Below are 17,118 nucleotides of genomic sequence, written 5' to 3' on the forward strand. Positions count from 1 at the left end.
AGTATTTTTCTCTCACAATAATTCAGTCAGAACAATGTTTTCTAAGCAGTTTCAGCCAAAATTCTGCCAGCCGAACGGGGATTATAGGAGGCCATGGCCATAGGCATTCATCAGATTCAGTCGCTCTGGCCATACGCAAGGAGAAAAGCGATCCAGCCCTTTCTTTCCATTGATCAGTCACAGTACACCAAGCCGAGGACAAGAGTACCAATCAAAGCATTAACATTACTACTGCTGACAATTGGCGAGCAAACACTACGCGTGTAACTATGTTTTACAGATCCACTGTAACTTTCTAAGAACAATTGCATTATTACATATTTTATTTGTATATGCAGTCAACTGGTATACAAATACTAGTGGCTTGTAAGCAACACATGCATTTCATTTCCTTGACATAGATATAGTCTAATATAAACACACGCTAATAATACCACTACGATCCGATTATTTCACAGATGAACACATCGAAATGCATATACCAGCTCAACCAGTTGAATCTATGCATAACCTGCCAGCTGCAGGACCCAACAAACGAATAATAGCATATACCACCTCGAAAATGTCAAATTAAGAGTAAAATAAACAGAAATGCTATACAACACACATGTTTTAAAAAAAAAGCACATGGATTTTTTTGGATCTCTCTCCCTCTCTCTTTCTCACCGGTGATCACCGCGCCCGTGCCCGGCGCGCCTCCCTGTGCCCGGCACGGAGCTTCGTCTGCCTCGTGCACGTCTTCCCCGTCGTCACCAGCATCCCCACCCCATGTGAGCCATCTAGTTCTTGGTTTCTCTCTTCTGCTTAATTCTCATGGCCTTCCTCATATGTTACATCATCTTCGTTTAGTAGTATAACATGTACTCCGTAGTACATATTAGCTAGGACTCCTATGCAATTATGATCTTTGATCGATGATTATAGCATTCAGATTGCCTGTGATTAGTAGTGTTCCGTTTGGAACAGGACTATTTTCCCCCCTGACTCGCGTAGGATAGGGATCCATCAAACTGCTTCCTCTGAAATTCTTGGATTACAGCCAGGCTTTGTGGCCTCAAAAACATCAATCATTCCATGCCACAATATACTTCACTCTTCCTCAACCCAACTCGAGCAAAATGTGTTTGCTCACTAGCTAATGGAAAAGTAAGAGTGAAATGAATGAAGGCTAATACCGCAACAACTAGTAGTAAGACGACAACGCTGCAATTTGCAAGCAAATTCTTGTTTAGGGTTGCCAATCAATCAATAATGCCTTTTTAGATGCAAGTGTATTCACCTCAATCCACATGTGTTGGAGTTGAATGGAACGAAACTTAGTTTAATTCCACTTCAATCCACTTCAACACATGTAGATTGAGATAAATACATGCGCATCCAAACAAGCCTAAAGATGATGATGGTCGTGATGGAAGACGACGGTCTAAGTTCTTGCACTGGTGTTTTTGAGATTTTGCTCGCCTGACTGAAACTTTAAAAGGTGTCGTCGTCCTCACGGGCCAGAGTTCCCTTTGGAGCCTTGTAACCTCTTGTGCCAAGAATACATTGGGTTTGGCCCCGACGCAAAGCTGCAGCAGCAAAGTTCCAAACGGTTGATGCTGACCTTGTAGGGGATGGGAGTCGGAGACACCAACAAGGCCACCCATTATGCCTCATTAGGTGCCTCCTAATTGTATTTTTTTCTGTTTTCTTTGGCAAAGAAATAATGGGATTGGGATCTGTTTGGTCAGCATGGTTCCTGTAAAATTATTGGGTTCTAATCAAACTATTTCCAGTGAAATTCTTGGGTTATAATCAGAAGCTAGCTTGTGGTTCGATCAGGAACAAAACCTGAGTTTCGCTTTAGTGAAGCACTCAGAATCCGTTCTAAAAGATCATATATGCATGCATCCATTATTTGAGATCCTGGCAGCGAATGCTAACGAGATTCGTGGACCACACAGGAATACTGGATTGGATGCCAAAAAACAAAGTAGCTTTGTGATGAGATGCCCCATAGAGTAGGGCGCATAGTATGCGATGTGATGCTACAGAGCTAGACTGCTTGCCACTGAAGTGTGAACAGGATCAGCACGGTAGGATTCCGTTCTGCCACCTTTCAGTCTTGACAAAATGGCACAAAGATGAAAATAGACTTTCAGCTGGTTCAGTAACTAATACATACAAAAGGAAAAGAACAAAAAAAAAAGATAGATATCCTAGTTTCTGTACGTGTTAGGTGTTACTGCCCATTTCTGCATCTGATGATGGTTTAAGCAATATTCAGTTCAAAGGGTAATTTGTGACGAAGTCAATTTCTGAAATAGTAGGAATGATGCCTAAGAGCCAAGCAAGCCCAGAGCAGATCGAAACTTACTTGAATCAAGAGAGATCAAAGAGGCGACAGATGCTGCAGAAATTCTTGGACCAGTGCCGCAAATTTTTGGTAAGCAGCTGGACCAGTTCGTTACCAATTCTGATTTCTCAACAAATTTTCAGTTTTGATATCACTCCTTTCATATTCAGGTTACCGTTGATATGTATCTCATCGAGAGCGATCAAATTGCTAACGCAATCATCGAACTTGTTCCTGTTCTGCACATTAAACAGCTAGTATTAGGGGTTTCAAAGTCAAATGTGCGGTAATGTCTACCAGGCCTTCAATTAACAGACACAAAATTGTGTGCATGCCACTTCTGCAAATGTATGTTGAATCTGTCAAAATGAACACAGGAAGCTGAAGAGAGGAACCACAATAGCAGGACAGGTACAGAAAAGCGCACCTCTCTACTGTGAAGTCAAGGTCATCTGTGATGGCAAAGAGGTGACGATGGAGACGACTGCTGATCCAACACCACCACTGTCACCTTCTCCTGACAGCAGATCCAACAACCCGACACCACCATCATCTACACCAAATCATGATAAAACAGCTGCAAATGGTGACAGAAAAGACAGTGAACCCAGAGAGAGAAAGAAAATCACAGTTTCTGAGATGTTTCTCATTATGATTATTTGTCATGTTCCTGTTTCATTTCCCTTCTCAGAGCTAGCACACTGTATGCATCATGATTGGACAGCATAAGTACGATTATCATTTTTGCCAATGCATTTGTTACTGGAAGTTCTTGATTTCTTGTGTACAAAAACAGATTTTCATGTATATATGTGGAAACCTTTCAGCATTTTGTGAGTTTTTTTTGTGATTAAGAGTTCATTTTCCTTTCCACCCCTTTCCTTAACTAGATGAAATGAAGAGCTGTATTTAACTGTAAAAAGTCAGAAAACACATGAAAATTACAAGATAAAACATGTGACAAACCAGACAGTATCTTACTCAGAAGAAAGCTTAGTACTTCCAGCTGATCAAAATAGCAAACACAGGCAACACTTGAATGTGTAGCCAGAAGAATGGTACACTGCTTACTCATGTAGCCAGAAGACAGCCTAGATAGAAACCTGATTGAGACAAGGAACATGGGATAGGTATACATCGCTCTGTCAGTACTCAGCAGTCAACCCATTTATAAGCAGATTTTTTTGGCTGCCTTCTGCAAGTTAGGGATGGGATTATGAAAAACCAGTAAGTTGTCTTGACAAATGAATCCTTCTTATGCCACCATGTCTTGTCAAACTTATGCTGCTATAAGTCATAAGCGCCAGGAACTGCTACTTATTGTTCATAATGTTAGTTTGTTGAGGGCATTACTTCAACCAAAACACCTAGCAAAATTTGTTACTGAGAGTGGTTCAGTACTTCAGTCTAACACATTATAATGCAGAGATAAAATATATAGGCTCATAACAGTAGAACTGTGATCAGTATTAACTGAAAATGAAATGTTGCATGAGAAAGAATTTTTTCTATGAAAGAAACTCAACCAAACCTATGAAGAACTAGACAGTATTGTAAATGAATATTTTCTAAGAAAGAAACTCAACCAAACCTATGAAGAACTAGATAGTATTGTAAATAAGAAGAAATAGGCACCCAAATTCGAGTCAAAGAGAACTCAAACTTAGCTACCTCTTGAGAAGGAATAATAGTTGCTGCCAGAACTTACAATCATAAATACAAGTTGCATATAACTGAAATGAGATATGTATATAATGTTGGCAATCCGGCCACCTGCAGAGGTAAGCAATCAGGTCACTCACACTCACACTCTCACAACTCACGGCTAGAGGTAGAAGATGAACTGACCTTGAGCACAGACACAGCACAAGCACAAGCCTGCAGGTGCAGCAACTGAACTAGTTGCCTCTTTGCATGCCTAGAGTATTTATACAAGGTGAGTACACCTACTACTAGTACAAGAGGACATGGCTCAGATCAGCCCCTCAACAACTATGTAATCGCTGAGGTAAGCCACTACTAGGTTGGCCTATTGCCATACCTCTCTAGTAGATACGAGGACAGCAGGATTGACCTATTGCCAACTCCTTGCTGCAGCAAAACAAAGAGAGGGAGCAGCAGATTATCTTACATATAACACTAGGTAAAGATTTTGACTCAGTGCACTGTAATATGTTGAGGAATACAGATTGAAACATCCACGTGTTCATTTTAAAGAATAGAAACATGTTGACAAGAACAAAACTCTAACTATCATTCATTTGCAAACACAGATGCAAACATCCTGAAGGGCGCCTTTTTACTTTTGCTTAATAAACTTTCTAATGACCATTCTGTACCCAATTCGGCAGCACGAGCATTATGAGCCATCTCAATGGCCAGAATGCTATCAGGAGCTATGTCGTGGTTGATACAAGGACGTGCATCTAAGTATTCCTTAACCATACGTTGCACATCCTTTGGGCTGAAGAAAAGCATGATAATATTGTTTAAAGCAACTGACATGCTACTGTGTTGCTTACTTGTAGGTATCAGGCACTTGTGGCTTCTACTACCGTGAAGCCGACTATAGAGAGTTCCTTAAAGCAAAGTATCTATTAGATGAAACAGTGAACGCCCCTCCTCCATTAGCAAATTCCACATCAATGCACCTGGCATCGTCAAGTGCACATACGAATGCTCCAAGAACGGCATCATCAGTTCGTCAGAGAACAATACCTTCCATGTTGAACCAGCCAGATGGCATCAACCTGGAATCACATTTCGCGAATGTGGCTGATGAGTTTGTTAGTAGGTGTAAGTTCAATCAGGGGATGCAAAATCTGAACCAGGAGTTCAATGAGTCATATTACTATCTCCATGAAGCAGTACCTAGAGGTACACGTCGCATCAGGTCAGTCATCATTATCAGTTTTGCACTGCTGCCCCTGATCTTTATGTTTGTTGATATTTTTGTCAGGTGTTCCCTTAGCCAGACAATCAGACCTTGAAGAAGTGAAACACCACGTCAACGAGACATATGACTATCTCCTCGAAGTAGTACCTAGAGGTACACGTCGCATCAGGCCAGTCATCATTATCAGTTTTGCACTGCTGCCCCTGATCTTTATGTTTGTTGATATTTTTGTCAGGTGTTCCCTTGGCCAGACAATCAGACCTCCAGGATGTGGCCAGACAATCAGACCTCAACAAGTATGTCAAAGTAACAGAGTTCAACGCTTCAACCAGAATCACGAACACTTCTCTTCTCAAAATTGAATCCAGAACAAATCAACATAACAAGACTTCAGTTCGGAGAGACGTGGGGTTGTTGGTGAGTTTGATTGGCATCATGATCGCGCTTTATTATTTTGTGCTTAAAAGGTAATTTGCAAAATAGACTGTTTAGTATCAGTCTGCTGGTCTTTGGTCTGCTGCTGGCTGCTCTTATTCAAGAGCATTTTTCTGTTGTCTGCTCTTCAGACCTCATTTTACTGCTGGACCACTCATTAATGCTGCTGGCTGCACCCTAACTTATTCAGACCACTCATTATTGCAGTTAATGTTAAACAAGTGAACATCTTAATTGTATGAAGTTGTTAGTATGATACTGGTGGTTGCTCTTATTTGGGCTAATTTATGATAAAAAAATCTTGAAATTGTGTTTTTGATGTTATGGTAAAAGGGCATAGGCCCCCAGATATGTTTGACGCCAAAATAGAAGCCTACTTGTTAAATGGAAGTGTGGAGGGATGGAATAGACGTTGGTCAGCACACTGATTCAGTGGAAGTTAGGTGGATGAATTGACATTTCGTGCAAAAAACAGATGTTTGGGATAAAAAGCGGACATAGGGTCGTCGAATGGATGTTTAATGCTGCCAAAAATAGAACTTTGTTGTAGAGAATAGATGTTATGGTCGGGTTCTTCGACGAAATTGAAGTTGTTGCAGAAAAATAGATGTCACGGAAATTAGGAGTTGTTGCAGAAAACGGATGTTGTCTAAAAAAATAGCATATGTTTAACGATAATTATAAACATATGCTATTTTTCAGACAACTTTCGTTTTTTTGCAACAACTCCTAATTTCCGTGACAACATCTATTTTTCTGCAACAACTTCAATTTCGTCAAAGAACCTGACCATAACATCTATTCTCTGCAACAAAGTTCTATTTTTGGCAACATTAAACATCGATTCCACGACCCTATGTCCGCTTTTTATCCCAAACATCTGTTTTTTGCACGAAATGTCAATTCATCCACCTAACTTCCACTGAATCAGTGTGCTGACCAACGTCTATTCCATCCCTCCACACTTCCATTTAACAAGTAGGCTTCTATTTTGGCGTCAAACATATCTGGGGGCCTAGGCCCTCTTACCATAACATCAAAAACACAATTTAAAGATTTTTTTACCATAAATTGGCCCAAATAAGAGCAACCACCAGAATTAGGATATGTATATATCTAGATCAATTAGCGATTGATTGGTATTTCCCTAGATAAGCTAGCTGCCATGTATAGCCTAGGATAGTTTCCTTGTACAGGATATAGCTTCCCATGTATGTGACTTTCATGTATGTCTATTGGCTATATATATGAAAGGCTCCCCACCCACATTAGTGTGTGTGGTGATTCTCTACCTTTCTACATGGTATCAGAGATTTAGATCCTCCTTCTCCCTCCCTCCCACCGCACAGCCCCCCCTGCTGCGTTGCTCCCCCTCCCAGGTCGCCCATGTCGACCTCCTCTACCACCAGCTCCACCACATCCTCCAGCACCTCGGCTGCTATGGGCTCCATCTCTGCCCCAGCCGTCTTCGTCGCCCCCTACGCGACGATCAATGTCAAGAACCACATCCCGGTGACCTTGGAACTGACGAAGCCCAACTTCAACCAGTGGGAGCCGTTTTTCACCTCTCTGCGGGAAATTCGGTCTCCTTCCGCACGTCGACGGCACGGCTGCGGCCAGCCCCACTGACCCTGCTTGGGCCATTGCCGACGCCTGCGTCCGCAGCTGGCTCCTCGGCTCTGCCAGGACGGACGTCATCGGCCTTGCTGCGGCACCGAATCAGACTGCGCGCGAGCTCTGGGTTGCCATCAGGCGCCTCTTCGAGGCCAACAAGGCTCCGCGCGCCATCTTCTTGGGTCACGAGTTCCACTCCATGACCCAGAGCGATTCCTCCATCAACGATTACGCCCAGCGGATGAAGGCCACAGCCGATGCTCTGCGCGATGTCGACCGCACCATCACCGACTCGGAGCTCATCCTCAACTTCCTCCGCGACCTCAATCCCCGCTTTGCCAGCACCGCCGACAACATCGCCGATTCCCACCCGCTGCCGGACTTCGCCACCACCCGTGAGAAGCTCGTGTTGAAGGAGCTCCGCCTCGCCAACGAGGGCTCCGTCGCTGCCCAGACGGCGTTCCATGCCTCGTGCGGCACAGGCTGCCGCATCACCTCCGGCAACACGGGCAGTGGCTACACCGCCGGTCGCCAGGGTAGCCACAGCAGTGGCTCTGGCAGTGGCTACGGCGGCGGCGGCCAGGGCAGCGGCGGCGGTCGCTAGAAGAAGGGAAGGGGCGGCTCCAACTCTGGGGGCGGGCAGCGGTCCTCTGCTCCGCCAGCGGGCCCTTGGTACTGCTACGCTCCCTGGACAGGCGGAGCGCAGCAGCAACCCTGGACGGGCGGGGCGCAGCAGCAGCCCCGGCGTCCGCCGCCGCCGAACCCAGCCTGGCGTGGCCCTGGGTTCCTCGGCGCCTTCCCTTCAGCCCAGGCGCACACGGCGTTCGCCCCAGCCCAGTTCTCCGACGCCTCTCCTTCACCTCCGCAGCAGCATGGCGGCTGGGTTCAGGCCGGCCTCATTGCCGCCCTGAACCAGATGTCCCTCCAGGGGTCTTCCCCCTGGGTCCTCGACACCGGTGCCACTGCCCACATGTCGTCCTCGGATGGTATACTCCTGTCCCGTCTTCCCCCACCCTCTTCCGACATCACGGTTGGCAACGGCACTACAATTCCTATCACCTGCCGTGGCACATCCACACTGTCTTTTCCTAATTCTGTTTTTTCATCTTAACAATGTTCTGGTTGCTCCTGATTTAGTGCGCAACCTTCTTTCCGTCCGTCAATTCACTCGTGACAATGCTTGCTCAATTGAATTTGACGCTTGTGGCTTTTCTGTCAAGGACCAACAGACGGGGCGCGTGACTCTTCGCTGCAATAGTGGTGGTGACCTCTACACCTTCCCCTCCACACCAACTCACTCCTGGAGCCTCGCCACCACATCGTCTCTGTGGCACCACCGCCTCGGCCACCCCGGTCCAACCAGCCTCGCCACTCTCCGGAGCATGTCGGTCATCTCCTACAATAAGAGCTCGCCATGCCTATGCCATGCCTGTCAACTTGGCAAGCACGTGCGACTCCCATTCAGTCACTCCACCTCTGTAACCAATGCTCCGTTTGATTTAGTTCATTGTGATGTGTGGACATCTCCCGTGCTTAGCAACTCCGGATTCAAGTATTATCTTGTTTTAGTAGATGATTTTTCTCATTACTGCTGGTCCTTTACACTTCGCCAAAAATCCGAGGTGCACCGCCACATTGTCGAGTTCATTGCCTACGCTCAGACACAGTTTGGCACAACACCTAAATCCTTTCAAGCAAATAATGGGACCGAGTTTGTTAACCACGCCACCACCTCTTTCCTCACCAGCCATGGCATTCTGCTCCGCCTCTCTTGCCCCTATACCTCCCCACAAAACGACAAGGCTGAACGCATGCTCCGCACCACCAACAACACCATCCGCAACATGCTCCTCCATGCGTCAATGCCCCCTCCCTATTGGGCTGAGGCTCTCATCACAGCCACCTTCCTCCTCAATAGGCGTCCCTCCTCCTCCATCCACAACAGAATACCTCACCAACTCCTTCACGGCACCATCCCAGATTACTCCTCACTTCGCGTTTTCGGATACCTCTGCTATCCAAACCTCACTGCCACCTCCCCACACAAACTCGCCCCTCGCTCCGCACCTTGTGTTTTCCTTGGATATCCATCCTCTCACAAGGGCTACCGCTGCCTCGACATGTCTACTCGTCGCATTATCATCTCTCGTCATGTCATTTTCGATGAGTCCGTGTTTCCGTTCTCGGCAACACCATCGGCGGCTTCCATGCCGTCTTCACTTGATTTTCTGATGCAGGGACTCTCCTCCTCGCCGACACCAGCGAACACTAGTCCGCCACTCGCTGCCACCAGCGAGGATCCGTTCCCGACGCTCCTGGACCCGGCTGTACTCCAGCTGGGCCCCCTGGCTACGCCTGCAGGCGGGCACAATCCAGCTGCTCCTCCTGCGGGCGGGCCACAGCTGGGAGGCCAGCGCTTCGGTGCCGTCTACACTCGCCGTGCCCGACCTCCTGCAGCGTCGGCCACCGAGCCGGTGGCTCCTGCGGATGCCTCCGTGGCCCCTGCTGCTGTGCCAACAACGGCTGCAGCACCGGCAGCGCCACCAGCAGTGCTACCCGCAGTACCAGTGGCCCGGCCTATGACACGCTCACAGACCGGCAGCCTCCGCACCGTCCAGCGCTACGGCTTCTCTGCCTCCGTCGCCTCGCCGGTCCCGGTGAACTATCGCAGTGCACTCGCCGATCCCAATTGGCGCGCTGCGATGGCAGAAGAGTACAAGGCGCTGATCGACAACGGCACTTGGCGCCTCGTACCTCGGCTGCCTGGTGCGAACATCATCACTGGCAAGTGGTTGTTCAAGCACAAGCTCCACTCCGACGGCTCCCTCGCCCGGCACAAGGCACGCTGGGTCGTCCGCGGATTCTCCCAGGAGGCCGGTGTTGACTACGACGAGACATTCAGCCCCGTCGTCAAGCCGGCCACGATCCGCACCGTCCTCAACATCTCTGCGTCGTGAGATTGGCCCATACGCCAGCTCGACGTGAAGAATGCCTTCCTCCACGGCAACCTCGAGGAGACGGTCTACTGCGAGCAGCCGAAAGGCTTTGTCGACCCCGCTGCTCCTAACTCTGTCTGTTTGCTGCAAAAGTCCTTGTATGGACTTAAGCAGGCGCCGCGTGCTTGGAACCAGCGCTTCTCCAACTTCATCTGCAGCATCGGCTTCACCACCTCCAAGTCGGATGCCTCCCTGTTCGTCTACAAGGCTGGCGACAACATGGCCTACCTCCTCCTCTACGTTGATGACATCATCGTCACCGCGTCGTCACCGGCTCTTCTCCAGCATGTCACTTCACGCCTTCACTCGGAGTTCGCCATGACGGACCTCGGCGACTTACACCACTTCCTCGGCATCTCGGTGACGCGGGACAGCAGCGGGCTGTTCCTCTCCCAGCGGCAGTACGCTGCTGATCTCCTCCAGCGTGCTGGCATGGCTGAATGCCATCCGACAGCTACTCCTGTGGATGCCCGGACCAAGCTGTCCACCTCAGAGGGCGCCCCAGTTGCCAATCCCTCAGAGTGCAGAAGCCTTGCGGGTGCGCTCCAGTACCTCACTCTGACAAGGCCGGACCTGGCTTATGCTGTCCAGCAGGTCTGCCTCTTCATGCACGACCCCCGCGAGCCGCACCTTGCGCTGATCAAGCGTATCCTGCACTACGTCAAGGGGTCTCTGTCCGCCGGTCTGCACTTGGGCTCCGGTGCCGTTGACCAGCTCACAGCCTACTCCGACGCCGACTGGGCTGGCTGCCCAGACACGCGCCGTTCTACCTCTGGCTTCTGCGTCTACCTCGGTGACAACCTGGTGTCTTGGTCTTCCAAGCGTCAGACGACCGTGTCTCGCTCCAGTGCCGAAGCAGAGTACCGAGCAGTGGCCCATGTTGTTGCCGAGTGCTGCTGGCTGCGTCAGCTTTTACAGGAGCTCCACATCTCCATCCCGCTTGCGACGATTGTCTACTGTGACAATGTGAGCGCCGTCTACATGGCTGCCAACCCCGTCCACCACCGCCGCACGAAGCACATCGAGATCGACATCCACTTCGTCCGCGAAAAGGTCGCTCTGGGACAGTTCCGTGTTCTCCATGTCCCATCTGCGCATCAGTTCACATATATCATGACCAAGGGTCTGCCCGTCCAGCTCTTCACTGATTTTCGGACCAGTCTATGCGTCCGTGATGCTTCCGCTACGACTGCGGGCGGGTATTAGGATATGTATATATCTAGATCAATTAGCGATTGATTGGTATTTCCCTAGATAGGCTAGCTGCCATGTATAGCCTAGGATAGTTTCCTTATACAGGATATAGCTTCTCATGTATGTGACTTCCATGTATGCCTATTGGCTATATATATGAAAGGCTCCCCACCCACATTAATGTGTGGTGATTCTCTACCTTTCTACAACCAGCATCATACTAACAACTTCATACAATTAAGATGTTCACTTGTTTAACATTAAGATGTTCACTTGTTTAACAATAACTGCAATAATGAGTGATCTGAATAAGTTTAGGTGCAGCCAGCAGCACTAATGAGTGGTCCAGCAGCAAAATGAGGACTGAAGAGCAGCCAGCAGCAAAATGCTCTTGAATAAGAGCAGCCAGCAGCAGACCAAAGACCAGCAGACTGATATTAAACAGTCTATTTTGCAAATTACCTTTTAAGCACAAAATAATAAAGCGCGATCATGATGCCAATCAAACTCACCAACAACCCCACGTCTCTCCGAACTGAAGTCTTGTTATGTTGATTTGTTCTGGATTCAATTTTGAGAAGAGAAGTATTCGTGATTCTGGTTGAAGCGTTGAACTCTATTACTTTGACATACTTGTTGAGGTCTGATTGTCTGCCCACATCCTGGAGGTCTGATTGTCTGGCCAAGGGAACACCTGACAAAAATATCAACAAACATAAAGATCAGGGGCAGCCGTGCAAAACTGATAATGATAACTAGCCTGATGCGACGTGTACCTCTAGGTACTGCTTCATGGAGATAGTAATATGACTCATTAAACTCCTGATTCAGATTTTGCATCATCTGATTGAACTCATACCTACTAACAAACTCATCAGCCACATTCGCAAAATGTGATTCCAGGTTGACGCCATCTGGTTGGTTCAACATGGAAGGTATTGTTCTCTGACGAACTGATGATGCCGTTCTTGGAGCATTCGTATGTGCACTTGACGATGCCAGGTGCATTGATGTGGAATTTACTGATGGAGGAGGGGCGTTCACTGTTTTCATCTAATGGATACTTTGCTTTAAGGAACTCCCTATAGTCGGCTTCACGGTAGTAGAAGCCGCAAGTGCCTGATACCTGCAAGTAAGCAACACAGTAGCATGTCAGTTGCTTTAAACAATATTACCATGCTTTTCTTCAGCCCAAAAGACGTGCAAAAATTGTTAAGAAATACTTAGATGCACGTCCTTGTATCAACCACGACATAGCTCCTGATAGCATTTTTGCCATTGAGATGGCTCATAATGCTCGTGCTGCCGAATTGGGTACAGAATGGTCATTAGAAAGTTTATTAAACAAAAGTAAAAAGGCGCCCTTCAGTTTTCTACCTCTCAGCCTCCTCTCTCCCTTCCACTTTTCACTAGTTGTGCCAGCACCCTTTCATGGTCACTAGCCTTATCCTCCTCTACCAGCAAATCAAGACCATAATAACTGGCACTGCTTTACTCAAAAAATATATTAAAAAACTATTATGTATGTAATCACAACAATGCAACATATGAAAATTACTAAAGCCTAAAATTTCCATTTTACATATGATAGGAAGGCTTATTTCCTGAATAACATGTAGCAAAAAAAACAATATGTGACAATAAAAACAATAAAGCCTAGGGAAATTTTTTAGCATTCTGTCATTTCATTAAGAACAAAAAAAACATTAGAACCACATATTGTGATGGTGATGGAAATCAATACCAAATATCAGCAAGATGGTGATGGGAATAAAATAAAAGAAAAAGCAGACCAAAACATTAGAACCACTACCTTGATTCAGTTTGAACAAACAAAGAGAAGCACTTACACCATATATGTTATTCACGCACTTGAAGAAAATGTAGCTACATTCTGTAGCAGTTCCTTCAGATTTGCACTCGATGACCTTTCTCGCAATCATATAACCTCAAGCCGGTTTGCTTACCCGTCCGCACCACAGGCAAGCCGAAGTCGGTAGTGCTCATGGTCCTGCAGAGGTAATTTAGTAGCTTGGGATCAAAAAAATAAAGGAGGGCCCAGGCCTTGTTGCTGGAATAAAGTAATTAGTCCACAGCCACAGGCTTAATATTCAAGTCACCACTGAATATTCAAGTCACCACTGAACAGTGGTGTTATGGTGGGCAAGAAGTATCAGAGGAGGAAGCGTGCACGTGACTACCATGACCCTCACCTTTGATAATCTCGGGTGCCAAGTACTCATGTGTACCAACAAATGACATCGACCGTGCATAACTAGGTTCTGCTATAAGCTCAGGCAATGGGCTGACCTGGTTGACAACTTCAAGCTTTGGTTTTCGAACTTTCTTTGATTTAGAAAACAGTCGTGGACCAAAGCATGTCGTGGGAGCTGTGCATGATGGCTGCATCACGCAGAATGGCTGAACACAAGCTTGTTGAGCACACTGAGTTTGGTTATACTTCTTAAGTGATTCTGGATCAGGGTTAGACAACCTGATCAGCATTGGGCTAACTGCACAACGAAGGGAGAGGTCGAAATCCGTTAACATGATGTGTCCATCCTCACGGATAAGGACATTTTCTGGTTTGAGATCCCGATATATGATAACGAGCATGTGCAGGTACTCCAATGCTAGGAGAATTTCAGCTACATAGAATCTGCGATTCAGAAGCAAATTTAGTATAAGTAAAGCAGCTCACTAGAGCAGAAACAACTAAAACTACACGGTTGACTTAGCAGAAATAAACATAGATGAAAAATGGGCAATTCAAGAAGTATAATATATTCTCTTTTTTAACGCTGTTTGGTGAATTTTGGTAAATATATGAATGCAAGCTGCAATAAATTAATTAATAAAATCAATTCGTGTCCATGCATTTTCAGTTTGCGTATGCTTCTTTCTTATTGGCAGTGCACACAAGGTTATGCAGCCAATTGGCTAACATCCAGGCCATACTCCTCCACAAATTAACTCAGACTAAGCCATATTATCTCCTCCATGCCACCTATATTTCTAACAATTACTAACAAAGTGACAAATCCAACATAAGTAAAATCTATCATTTGCATGGGGCAAAATATAATAAATAAGACATACTTGACCACTTGTTCTGGAAAATACTTGCCACATTGCCTTTGTCGCAGGGTATGCATGTCTCCTCCAGGACAAAACTCCATAACCAGACATGAAAATTTATCAGTCTCAAAGTGGGTATACAATGTAGGAAGGAATGGGTGATCCAGGCACTGCAAGATGTCCTTTTCAGTCTGGGATCGAAGCAACTTCTTACGACTTGCAAGTGATGCCTTGTCCATGACCTTCATTGCAAAATAACTCTTTGTTCCACTCAATTCTGAAAGATATACACTGCCAATGTCACCACAGCCTAGCTTCTTCAACAGCTTAAAATGGCTCAGACCAAAGATCCCATCTCTAGTCCTAATCATCTGAATTGCCTCCCAGCGTGAATCATTTGCCTTATGAGGCTTGGTGATACTGCTACATGAGCTTTCATCACTGATATCACTGCTATTGATTGGCCTGTATCTGCTACTTATTCCTCTTTCACCGGTATCTGATCTCTTGATCAGCCCGCCACTTTCATTTGCCTTTGCTAGGCCACATTCCTTGTCCAATATCGAAGATGGTTTCAAGCTTCTGCACATATTCCCTTGGTTCACATCTTTCTTCTGTTCATCCACAGGACACTCTGAAACCAGTTTATCTTGGATGGGGTCTGCGGAAATGTTGTCTAAACTAGTATGATCAACTGACTCATTTAGTAGGCTGTTTGGTTTCTGGTCCTTAGGCTCCGTTTCAGAACATGGTTTGCTCAAGTTGTTTGGTTCAGGCAGCCTAGTTGGCAACGATGCACTAGGTTTATTCAGCCTGGAAGCCTCCAAAGAGGTATCAGAATGCAGCTTCAGAATTTGAATGTCGGGGACCACCGGAGGTGTTTCAGGCAATGTCTCTGTAGACATTGTATCTCACAGACCAAATTATACACTGGCTCAGACTGCAGACATCAAAAGGATTTCGACAAGCACTGTTCAATCAAAAATTCAAGCTTGGCACAACGCTGGAGATTTGAACTGTGGCCTTCCATTCAAGAAATCTGCATAGAAGGACAAACATTCAATACACTGAACCATTCACACATGCAGAGAAGGATCATATATAGAAACAAAGAAATTCATCGAACAGAGAAAAAAAACATCAGGCTACAGTGCAAACCAAACCTAAGAAATAACCTCCAATTCAGATACATCAATCCTCCAATGCATCTCAGCTCTCTCAGCTGATACTAGCTGAGTTCATCTCCCCCCAAACTGAAAAACTCGGTTGATGGCAGCTCAGAGGTCCCAATAGACTGCCGAGCCCGCCCAACCTCCCACTAACCGCAATCATACAGCGGTCTAAAGATCTACCAATCCCCATTTTGCGAATAAACAAAATGCTAGCGATCAGCAAAGATGGCTTCTGCTGCCAAAGGCGCCATCTTTTCCACTCAAAAGGGGAGCACGGTGGCTCCCATGTCCCATCCCCCATCACCCGAACCAGCATTTTGGGCCCTTTGGTTAGTTTCCTGCGGGCGCATTGCCGCCGGTGAAACACATAAGGGAGCTTTGCAGATCAATGGCGCCCCTTTGGCGCGGCAAGGGCTGCTATCGATGCCTTCGGTCACACAAGGCGCGACCTTCTGTTGGCAGGAAGGGTGAACGAAGCACTAATAAAGCGAGAAATAAAGAAGGGCCAAAAGCGGAGGACGCCCTTTCGTCTTTCTGCGAAATGCTGGAGAGCGAACTCTTGAAATTCATGTAGTACGGTGGAGGTAATAAGGAAGAAAAGGGACGAACCAATCCAGGCGACGAAGATCTACAGGGCGGCGAAATCGCATTGCAGGAACAGCAAATGGGGAAAGAAGAATTAATGGAGATGGGAACGAATCCCACGGAGAGAACAGGACGGAAGAAGAAATCTCACCGGAATGGGTTGAAGGATTGGACGGAGATGAACCCAGGAACCAATCGGAGAAGCGGAGTCGGGCGAAACCGGCGCAGGCGGATCGAGTCAGGGAAGCATTTGACCGAGAGGTTTTCATAGGCTCCCGCGCCGTGTCGTCATGCGTGCAGAGGAGTGCAGCAAAGTGTATGTAGGACCAGAGTGGTGTGAGACGTGAGTGAGCGGTGAATGAACACGGAAGAGGGAGGAAGGGAAGAAAAGGCGACGCGCCCCCTCACACTCACAGTCACAGGCTCATCACACACTCTCTCTCAACCTTCTGCGGAAGCGGAGTCGTTCAGAGATGCTACTGCACGGTGATTCTGTGCCGTCTCAGAAGTTTGCCCTTGGCGGACTCCACGTGACGTGGTCTCCTCCCATCCCTCTCGGTTGTCTCAAAAATTACAAAATCCTGGTCAGTAGCGAAAACAAAGGCCTTTAAATCTAGGATTTAAAGTTTTAGGACGTCACTAATAAAAAATCAATTACAGAATCCGTCACTAATCCACGAGATGAATTTTGTCGGTGTAAAAAGTGATCAACAAGTAAATATTTGTAGTCTTATCGTGCGTTGTGATCGGATGTGGCATAGCACTCAATGACATAGGGTTTATACTGGTTCAGGCAACATGCCCTACGTCCAG

General features: G+C 46.7%; 3 protein-coding genes across 7 annotated transcripts; 2 read left to right on the forward strand and 1 right to left on the reverse strand.

The window, feature by feature from the left end:
- Window positions 1-718: 718 nt before the first annotated feature.
- LOC136529523 (U-box domain-containing protein 37-like) lies at window positions 719-3,111 on the forward strand. The gene is made up of 4 exons (XM_066522594.1): window positions 719-770; window positions 2,307-2,425; window positions 2,506-2,621; window positions 2,713-3,111. The coding sequence occupies exons 2-4, from the start codon at window positions 2,312-2,314 to the stop codon at window positions 3,062-3,064; spliced, it is 582 nt and encodes a 193-aa protein (XP_066378691.1). The 5' UTR covers window positions 719-770; window positions 2,307-2,311; the 3' UTR covers window positions 3,065-3,111.
- A 224-nt stretch (window positions 3,112-3,335) lies between these two features.
- Window positions 3,336-16,640, reverse strand: LOC136529522 (protein kinase G11A-like). 5 transcript variants are annotated; one of them, XR_010777345.1, is made up of 5 exons: window positions 16,457-16,640; window positions 14,570-15,587; window positions 13,781-14,129; window positions 13,321-13,481; window positions 3,336-3,718 (listed from the first exon to the last, which is right to left on the reverse strand). XR_010777345.1 is itself a non-coding variant. In XM_066522591.1 (4 exons), exons 2-4 carry the CDS (start codon window positions 15,451-15,453, stop codon window positions 13,474-13,476), a joined length of 1,338 nt encoding a protein of 445 aa, XP_066378688.1. In that variant the 5' UTR covers window positions 15,454-15,587; window positions 16,457-16,640; the 3' UTR covers window positions 13,346-13,473. The 5 variants fall into 5 exon arrangements, 3 of the variants coding, with proteins under 3 accessions (XP_066378688.1, XP_066378689.1, XP_066378690.1); XR_010777346.1 differs by lacking the exon at window positions 3,336-3,718 and adding an exon at window positions 12,656-12,772 and having other exon boundaries at window positions 12,848-13,481; XM_066522591.1 differs by lacking the exon at window positions 3,336-3,718 and having other exon boundaries at window positions 13,346-13,481; window positions 13,684-14,129.
- Window positions 10,496-11,482, forward strand: LOC136525974 (uncharacterized mitochondrial protein AtMg00810-like). Its single transcript, XM_066518782.1, has one exon. It carries the CDS (start codon window positions 10,496-10,498, stop codon window positions 11,480-11,482), a length of 987 nt encoding a protein of 328 aa, XP_066374879.1.
- Window positions 16,641-17,118: the final 478 nt, after the last annotated feature.

The sequence above is a fragment of the Miscanthus floridulus genome, chromosome 19, assembly GCF_019320115.1.
Source record: "Miscanthus floridulus cultivar M001 chromosome 19, ASM1932011v1, whole genome shotgun sequence".
In the NCBI taxonomy this organism is placed as follows: Eukaryota; Viridiplantae; Streptophyta; class Magnoliopsida; order Poales; family Poaceae; genus Miscanthus; species Miscanthus floridulus.

Coding starts and splice junctions, on each gene's coding strand:
- LOC136529523 (XM_066522594.1), top strand. CDS start 2,312: ATGATGCCTAAGAGCCAAGCAAGCCCAGAGCAGATCGAAACTTACTTG. Junction 2,426..2,505: donor ACCAGTGCCGCAAATTTTTG/GTAAGCAGCTGG, acceptor TTTCATATTCAG/GTTACCGTTGATATGTATCT. Junction 2,622..2,712: donor GTTTCAAAGTCAAATGTGCG/GTAATGTCTACC, acceptor AAATGAACACAG/GAAGCTGAAGAGAGGAACCA.
- LOC136525974 (XM_066518782.1), top strand. CDS start 10,496: ATGGCCTACCTCCTCCTCTACGTTGATGACATCATCGTCACCGCGTCG.
- LOC136529522 (XM_066522591.1), bottom strand. CDS start 15,453: ATGTCTACAGAGACATTGCCTGAAACACCTCCGGTGGTCCCCGACATT. Junction 14,130..14,569: donor TTTCCAGAACAAGTGGTCAA/GTATGTCTTATT, acceptor TCTGAATCGCAG/ATTCTATGTAGCTGAAATTC.